This window comes from Panthera tigris, chromosome F3 (genome assembly GCF_018350195.1).
Source record: "Panthera tigris isolate Pti1 chromosome F3, P.tigris_Pti1_mat1.1, whole genome shotgun sequence".
In the NCBI taxonomy this organism is placed as follows: domain Eukaryota; kingdom Metazoa; phylum Chordata; class Mammalia; order Carnivora; family Felidae; genus Panthera; species Panthera tigris.
In genome coordinates, this window is record NC_056678.1 from 44,880,085 (window position 1) to 44,888,944 (window position 8,860).

General features: G+C 55.4%; 1 protein-coding gene across 1 annotated transcript in view; it reads left to right on the forward strand.

Moving 5' to 3' along the window:
• LOC102963911 (ras association domain-containing protein 5) overlaps positions 1-8,860 on the forward strand; it is a 28,807-nt gene extending 19,947 nt beyond the window's left edge. Inside the window, exons 2-5 of the mRNA XM_042975466.1 lie at positions 3,645-3,755; positions 4,890-5,187; positions 5,659-5,774; positions 7,389-8,860. Of these exons, the coding sequence (XP_042831400.1) occupies positions 3,645-3,755; positions 4,890-5,187; positions 5,659-5,774; positions 7,389-7,541 (678 nt within the window). The 3' untranslated portion in view covers positions 7,542-8,860. The remainder of the gene's footprint in view (positions 1-3,644; positions 3,756-4,889; positions 5,188-5,658; positions 5,775-7,388) is intronic.

Genomic DNA, 8,860 nt, shown 5'->3' on the forward strand with positions numbered 1-8,860 from the left:
AGAACCATGGGCCTAGGGGCACCTGGGTGTGGCTCCGTCGGTTGAGCATCTGACTCCTGATTTTGGCTCAGGTCATGATCTCATGGTTTGTGGGTTCGGACCCCACATCAGGCTCTGTGCTGACAGTGCAGAGCCTGCTTGGGATTCTCTCCGTCTCTCTCTGCCCCCTCCCTTGCTTGCACTCTCTCTCAAAATAAATAAACATTAAAAAAATTAAAAGAAAGAAAGAAAGAAAGAAAGAAAGAAAGAACCACTGGCCTCGCTTCTGTATCATCCCTGGGAGGGAAGGGATTAGTGAGCTCCCGTGGCTGTGGCTGGCTGGCCTGCTTTGGCAGGTGCTTCATCCAATCCATGGGTCAGATCTCATCTGGCAGATGCAGTTTGGGCGGCAGGCATAGCGGCCCCAGGTGCTGACACACCAGGCTGGGGGACTCCACGTGTTGGCCACACAGGGTTCCTGGCACTTCCAACGGGGCGGGGAGACCAGGACGCTTGTCTTTTGCATCAGTCCTGGAAGGGGTGACCTCGGATGCTTGCGTCACTTCCCCAGGTTTGTGGCGGGAAAGGGGGCGGATAGATGGGTTATCTGCTGAAGGAAAGGGGAACAGGAAGAAGAAGAAACCTTTAGTCACAGTAGCTCTGCCTCTTGCTGTATACAGACCCAAGCCCGGAACAATCGGCTTTTGCAAGCTGTGACACAGCTGCCTTTTCTGACAGGGAAATGGCTGTAGCCAGTTGGAAGCTATGAGAGGAGATCTTTCAGGAGCTTCGAGAGTTTCCTTTCCATCATTTAACTTTTTCTTTTTTTTTGTAGACAAGTTTGAGAAAGCTGTGAACTCCTGAGGAGGGGACAGCCTGCGTGCTTCACGGCTGGAAAGGGGGGAGCACATGGGAGTAACCAGATGACTGGTCTTTCTGGCCGGAAGCTCCCAGGGCTGAGCCTCCGCCAGGCACACGTGGCCCCGTAGGGATGAGCCCCGCTGTGGAGAGGGTTGGGAGGGTTTCTGGGGCAGTGTGTGTCTCCAGGAACTAACTGTGGGAATGGATGAGGAATCAGGAGCTCCATTTGAGGAGCTGGGTTAATGAATTGACAGTGAATGAAGACACTCTGTGAGGCTCGTATCACCTGCTACTTACCTCAAGCAAACAGGAGATGCCCTGGCCTGTGCTCCCCCTTGGGTGGTCTTCGATGGGATCAAGGTCCAGTTCAAGAGCCTGAGCAGCCACGTAGGAAAAGGGTGGGTCCTGCCTCCTGGCAGCTACATCCCACTTGCGGGATGAGAAGTCCCTCCTTGACGTCTTTGCAGGTGACGTGGTGCCCGTGGGTCCTGATGCCTCTGGGGCCTGGCCCACTGATCAGATACACTTGGATGAATGTTTCACAGGTCCCATAGTTTATAGGCCTCGGTTTAACAGCTGCACACCCCAGCCTGGAGGGGTGGAATTTCAGCGGGCATTATGGGAGTGGCAGAAGCTGCCTAGAGTGGCCAGGTGGTGAATCGAGAAGAACGTGGGCTGCAGATTTAGATGGGCTCTGCTCTCCAGGCCCTACTCAGATGCTTACTAGCAGTGGGACCACAGATCTGTTCCTTAACCCCTCTAAGCCTCAGTTTTATAATCTGTAAAATGGGAGTAGCGTAGGTGGTATGTGAGAGAAGGTATGTGAAAGCACGTCGCACAATGCTGTTCTTTTCAGGACCCCTGAGGAAGAGTACAGTGGGGAGCAGACAAGCCAAGGGAAGATGCTGCGATGGAAAAGGGGTGTGGGCTTATCTCCATGCAGAGGGGCGGGGGTGGGCGCCACGCCAGCTCACCACAGCAGCCACAGAACATGTTATCGGCCCCGGGGAGGGGGGTGGGAAAGCAGGAGGAGGAAGTGAGGGCATCCTGCTGGGTGTGCCCAATCTCCACGGACAGCCTGCTGGAGGGAGGACAGCCAGGGCGGGCTCTGTTGGGGGCTCCCATTGTGTTCAACTGGGTGGTGTTGCCATGACAGGGTGGGTGTGAAGTTCCCCAACCAAACCCCACCCCTGAAGGGTGGTGTCAGGGAGGCAGCCAGGAGAACACAGACGCTCTGCCTCTCTGGGCCTGTTTCCTCATTTGCCAAAGGAGAATCCTGATCCGCGTTGAGTCTGCTAGATTTCTAAAATCGGGCGAGTTCTGGGTGGGTTTTTCTCAAACCATGGCTCCTGCACTCCAGGCCACACACAGGCAGCATGGAGACAAGATTGAGAAGCTGGGCGGCAGGGAGGTTGGGAGAAATGCAGGGAAGTAACGAGGGACAGAGTTGCCGAGACCTCAGAATTCACCCCTGAACCCCCTCCGCAGCGTGAAGGACACTGACCCCCAGCTTCTTCTTCAGTTTTGTTCTTCCCTTACCCTTCCCTAGGGGGAGAGGGCACCAGGGGAGCCCTTGGGAAGGACTCAACAGAACAGCCCTGGAATTTCCTCTTAGTTCTGCACATATGGACAGGGCTCTAGGCAACTTACTGAACTCCTTAGTCCTGGTTGTCTCACTTATAAAATGTAGGTAATAAACTCCATCTCGCAGAGTTCTGGTTCATGAGGATGAAGAGACCGTGCATGCCAAGTTCTCACCACAGAGGGGGTGCTGAGAACATGTTGGTTGTCCCCATGCTCCAGGAGAGGAGGCTGATTCTTTCAATTATTGTAGAAGGACAGCCCCCTGTCCCTTTCTGGTTCACTCATTTGTTTGATAAATATATACAGTTCACCCCTGAGCAACGTCAGGGTTGGGGGCGCTGACCCCCCTGCACAATAAAAAATCTGAGTATAACTTTTGACATCCCCAAACCTTCACCACTGATAGCCTACTGTTGACCGGAAACCTTACCAATAACATGAACAGTCGATTAACTCAGTTTTGTATGTTATGTGTATTATACACTGCATTCTTACAATAAAGTGAGCTAGAGAAAAGAAAATGTTATGAAGAAAATCATAAGGGAGAGAAAATACATTTACAGCACTGGACTGTATTTATCAAAAAAGAATTGGTGTATAAGTGGATCCATGCAGTTCAAACCTGTATTGTTCAGGGATCAGCTGAACTGACTTATGTGCAAAATTCTGTGGCTGGTGATGTGGGGCCTGAACTGATGCTCACGTGCCCTTGGTCCCCTGGGTCGGGGTGAATTACTGTCTTTCCCATCAGCATATGCTGGGACTGTGTGTACATTCCTTTCTCTCCAGCTCTATTGTTACTTCCTTGAGGAGATGGACCCCGGCTTGCATTTCTCTGCATCTCCCTTAGCATCTAAAGGCTATGTTTTCCATAGCAACCCTCTGTGAGCCAATGCTGCTCTGCTGATTCACCAGATTTGTGGTCGGTGCCCATGTGCTGGGCATGTTCATATTAGTCTCACGGCAAGCCTGAAGGGTAGTTATTGTTCCCATTTCACAGGTGAGGAGACTGAGGTTTAGAGCTATTTCCCCAGGGCTGGCCCGGCTAGGCAGTGGCACCGCTGGAATTTGACCTCTGATTGTTCTCACTGTGAGCCCATGGAATTAGTTTTTACCCCGTGGGGCTGGTGCTCCCTATGCTTGGTCAGGGAGGCCTTTGGGAGGGTGTGGTCCTACCCTTTCTCATCCACTGTGTGCCCACTCTCACTTCTGTGTTCCAGAATGTCTGTAAACCCCCGGAGGAGACGCAGCGCCCGCCCACACTGCAGGAGATCAAGCAGAAGATTGACAGCTACAATACCCGGGAGAAGAACTGCCTGGGCATGAAGCTGGTGCGTCGGGCCGCCCCCATCCACGACCCCGGCCACGCCCCCGGTCACTTGGGCTCCCCTGCTCCCCCTCTAGGTTCTGGGGCGGCCCTTCTGAGGCCCCTCCCCTTTCCCCAGGCCTGGGGGCTTGTGCAAGGCTGAGAACCCAGGTGGTCAGGGACCCACCCCCGGGGCTGCAGGGAAGAATGGGCTTTAGAATAAGATCCAAATCCGTCTCTGGCTCTTCCCACTTTTCGATTTGGGAACCTTCTTAACGTCCCTGAGCTTCAGTGTGAAAGAGGTATTGGTGCCCACTTGTCAAAGCTGTCCTGAGATTTAAGTAATATAGAGTGACCTGGTACTGCTCCGCCCTCAGGAAGGCCTCACAAGGGCGGTTCGCAGCTCCTCATCCTCTCCCTCTTGGTTGTTGCACCGTTACAGCCTGCGTCTCAGGAGGCTTCCTTGGACTGTGCAGCGCTCTGAGCAGGGAGGCACCGACTCTGTGCCAGGCTAGCGAAGGCCATCTTCAGTGGGAAGGGAAGGGGAGGAGAAGGTAGAAGAATGCTGCCCCCTGCCGGAGGCTGGTAGCAACTGGCTCTGGGGGCTTCCGCCAGAGGGCACGCTAGAAAATCCAGTCTCCGGTGGACCTGGGCAAGTCTTGCAGGCTGCTGGTTTGGAAAGAAATACAGGAGGAAATCCAGTGGGCGGGTTCTCCAGGGGCCTCTTTACAGAGCCTTCCTGCTCCTCCCTGGTTTGGAGGGGCAAACTAGAGAGGACGCTCCAGACCCTGCCTCCCAGGAGTGGGGACTCACCAAAGGCAGGGGACTGGGACAGGGAGCCTGAGCCCCCAGAGCGAAAGCCACGGCAGCTCCTCGTGTCCCCCCTGGTTGCTGGATACTGCGTGCCTTCTCTTGGCCCGATGCGGGGCTGGCAGGGGGACAGTGTCTCTGCCCTCCAGCACCTCCAGGTCAGCAGAGATGGGAAGGAACTCGGGGAGACAGGTGGGGGGCTGACTGGGATAGCACTGTTATTAGGAAAGGCCTCTGCAACCACCCCACCCCCTGCCCCTGATCCAGGGCAGTGGCCCAGAGTGGCAGCTAGGATCATGCAAGTCAGACCGGAGCTGACCCATGGGGCACCCCCCACCTTCTTCCTCAGAGTGAAGATGGCACCTACACGGGTTTCATCAAAGTGCATTTGAAACTTCGGCGGCCAGTGACCGTGCCTGCGGGGATCCGGCCCCAGTCCATCTACGATGCCATCAAGGAAGTGAACCTGGCGGCCACCACGGACAAGCGGACGTCCTTCTATCTTCCTCTGGATGCCATCAAGCAGCTGCACATCAGCAGCACCACCACGGTCAGTGAGGTCATCCAGGGGCTGCTCAAGAAGTTCATGGTTGTGGACAATCCCCAGAAGTTTGCACTTTTTAAGCGGATACACAAGGACGGGCAAGGTATGAGAGAGCAAGCTCCCGGCCAGAAACCACCTCTCCCACTGAACCCCTGCCAGACTTGGGTGGGAGGACTGGGCTTCCTCTGGGCACTGCACTCCAGCCACGTGGAAGGGCCACACAGGCACTCTGGGCAGAGAGCTGGACGGGGAGCACGCGCCTGCTCTCGGTGCCCCTCACTTTGTACGTGACTGCAGGAAACCCACACCCTGGGCTCCCACTTCCTGATCTGTGGAATGGGAGAGCACCCGCCTGCCACTGCTAATCTTTCGGGAGGTGATGCAAGTGGAAACAAGTTTCCAACTCTCAGCAGACACCAAAAATAAAAGGTCACTCCCTATGTCTTCTCATCAGGTTCATTTCATTAGGTTGGAAGGTTGGCTACTTCCAGTTATAACCACCCTGCGTCTTATTTCTGGGTCTGTCCTCCTCCCCACCTCCGATGAGCCCCTAACTCCCTCTCTTGGTTTGCAGTGCTCTTCCAGAAACTCTCTATCGCTGATTGCCCCCTGTACCTGCGCTTGCTGGCTGGGCCTGACAATGACGTCCTCAGCTTTGTGCTCAAGGAGAATGAAACTGGAGAGGTGGAGGTAGGTCTGGGCCCCTTTGCTGGTTGCACAAACCCAGCCCTCAGGGCACACTGGATGGGGCACCCTCGTGGGCGTCGTCCTCCCTACCCGGCATAGCTGGGGGCCCTGCGGAGGCAGCTGGGAAAATGGGCTGAGAAAGTAGAGCCGGGGTAAGTGCTGGGCCAAGGAGGTTCAGTGTCCAAAGCCAGGATTGTAAGCATCCTGGGGGATGCAAGTCAGCGCCTGTGTCTGGCAAGCTCTGTGGAAAGAAAGGATTTCATGGGCTTTATTTCTGAACACCCAGGGTGGAGGGGCACTGGGAAGCTCCTGTGTCCGGGCCCAGGTTGGTTTTGCTCCAGGATGGCCTGAGGCCCAGCAAGCTCCATGCCACACACACTGAGCCGTGCGTCTCTCCCTGGCTCTTAAAAACGGACCTCCTTCCTCAAAGGGGAGTTCATCAGAGTGCAGTGTGGCGGCACGAACTAGGGTGAAATCAGGCTGGCGCCCTCCGCGGCCTGGGATACTTGGGAGTTGGAGTCACGGAGGAGTGGCCGAGGGCGGGGAGCATCCTCGGCGTTTGGCACACTGTGTTCGGTGGAGGCCTAGGGTTAGGGGTCACCGTGGAGATTCGGGGCATCTAGGCAGGTGTTAGGGCTCTGTCCCCTCTCCCTGCTTCAGTCAGGCAGCTGGGCTTCCAGCTGACGTATACACTGGAGTCAGATTTTCGGAAAAAGTACTCTGCTGAAAACATCTGAACGCTGCAGGCCTGGTGCAAAACTCACGGGCCTGGGAGTTCAGAGACGGGGCTCTAATTCCGGTTCTGCTGCTGCAGCTCTGTCCCAGTAGCTCTACCACCTTCCCTCTGTGGGCTTCGGTCTCCTCAGTTATGCAATGTGGGGATTAAACTAGATAAACCTGAATATTCTTTTGTGCTCAAAAGAGCTTAGGAGTCAAAACCCCTGGCTCCACAGAGTGGGGCGGGGGCTCTGCTCCTGGGTCAGCCTGAGAGCAGTGACGCTTGCCTTCCGTCCGGGAGGCCAGGTCCCATCGGGGCAGGCCTGGGCCAACCGGGCTCTACAGAGCTTTACAGGTTATGTTACCTCGTTATCTGCTCTGCCAGCCAAGGGAGGCGGAGACCCTAAGCCCGTGGCAGATGAACAAGCAGGCTGAGAAGGGCGCAGTGATGTGCCCGAGATCCCATGGTGGAGTCAGGCTGAAACACAGTCTCCGGGGGCTGAGTCCAGCTCCATCTGCCTCTTGGGGGTCTGCACGCTGAGAGCCTGTCGCTCATCGCCCCGCAGCAGACAGCCAGAGAGGCCAGCAGGGGCCCCGGGCGGCTCTAGCATCTGGGATCTGAACAGATCTCAGCTGCTACAGAGAAAACGGAAGATGGTTGATTCTCCAAATAAAACACCGCACATGGACTGGTACATCTTGGTCATGAGATGCCAGGATTTGAAATTTGGTTGCTGGTATGACAAGGGAAACCCAAGCTCTATCCACTGCACTTGCCTATTCGGTAGCGAACCGTGTGTGAACCGTGTGAACCGGGGAGGCAGCGTGGGCCCCTCAGGTCGTGCGGCTTCTGACCTGTCTCCTGTTCTGTTTCTCCCCCATCTCCCTCGTGCCTCGCAGTGGGACGCCTTCTCCATCCCTGAGCTCCAGAACTTCCTCACGATCCTGGAAAAAGAGGAGCAGGACAAAATCCAACAAGTGCAGAAGAAGTATGACAAGTTTAGGCAGAAACTGGAGGAGGCCTTAAGAGAATCCCAGGGCAAACCTGGGTAACCGGTCCTGCTTCCTCTTCTGGTGCCCGCGGATTTATTTTTATGATTAATTATTATTTTGCAACAGACACTTTTTCTCAGGACACCTCTGGCGGGTGCATTTGTGCCCACCTGGCAGTTCCAGATGTGGCACGAAACCTCTGAGGGGCGCAGGTGCGCGGGCCAGGCGCTGCCTGCCGCTCGCTGCTGAGGAGGGGGATGGGGGACAGAGCAGCCTCAGTCCTGGACAATCCTCCCGGAAGCCAACCGGCTGCCTCTGTCATCACCGAACCGCAATTGTTCGCACCAGCCGGCAAAGGAAAGAAGAAAGGTTTCAGAGCTGTTACGTTCTTTCTCTGGCTTTTATTCTTCTTCAGTTTCTCTCGTATTTGCCGCCCACAGACCTTTATTTATGAGTCAAAAATTGTAGCATATTCCTCTAGCAGATCTGAGCTGAGCCCTGGAAAGCAGGATAATGCTCGTGAAAGGACTGTTCCCTCACTGCCCCAATGTGACCATTGTTCATGCTCAAGGGAAGGTTATAAAGCCACTGGCCCCAGATGCTCAGGTAGGGAGCACCAAAGCTGAGGCCGGCTCGGAGGCTTCTGGAGAAGCCGCAGCCCGCCCTGGCCCTCATTGCTCAAGAGTCTGTGCACGTAAACCCAAAGGCATATGTTATTTGCGCAAGTGTGACAGTCACGTCTTTGTCGTGAACAGACAGTGTTTGTTTTTAAGTTACAGTTTTGAATTTGACATTGCCATCATCATATGTTTCCACCAAAGGGAAACCAACCATTCACCATTGTGAATGTCTCCTGTGAGAATGGAAATCAGGCGGTCTGAGAAAGCCGAGAGACGTCGCAGAGGAGTGTGTCCAACTTGCCTTTGGCCTTCCCCCAGCTAGCGAGCTGGGGAGGGCTTGGCTGCCTTGCTGTCCCCCTTGGGCTGCAGCACGGCCTGTCTGCTTCCGCCAGGACTCAGGTGCTGTCAGAGGAGCCGCCTTGACTCTGAAGCCCGGCCCGCCCGTGGCACTGCGCTCAGTGAGCCTGTGGGCTGGCTTCCTGCTGACCTCAGTGCCTTTTTTGTTTTCAGAGAGAGGAGCAGGGTGCATTTGCTTGATGCTCTACTGCCGGCTTGCTCCTGCCAGGAAGTGGCCCACGGCGGTGTGGGGGGCAAGGCCAGGAGAGCCCTCCCTCCAAGGCTGGTGCAAGAGTCAAAGACCTTCCCATCTGAGATCCTGGGCTTTGACTCCCAAGAAGTGATGTCAACCGCAGGGACAGGGTGGGTCAGATTCCTAACTTACATCTGTACTGGCTCCCGGTTCAGGTGCAAACTTAAAAA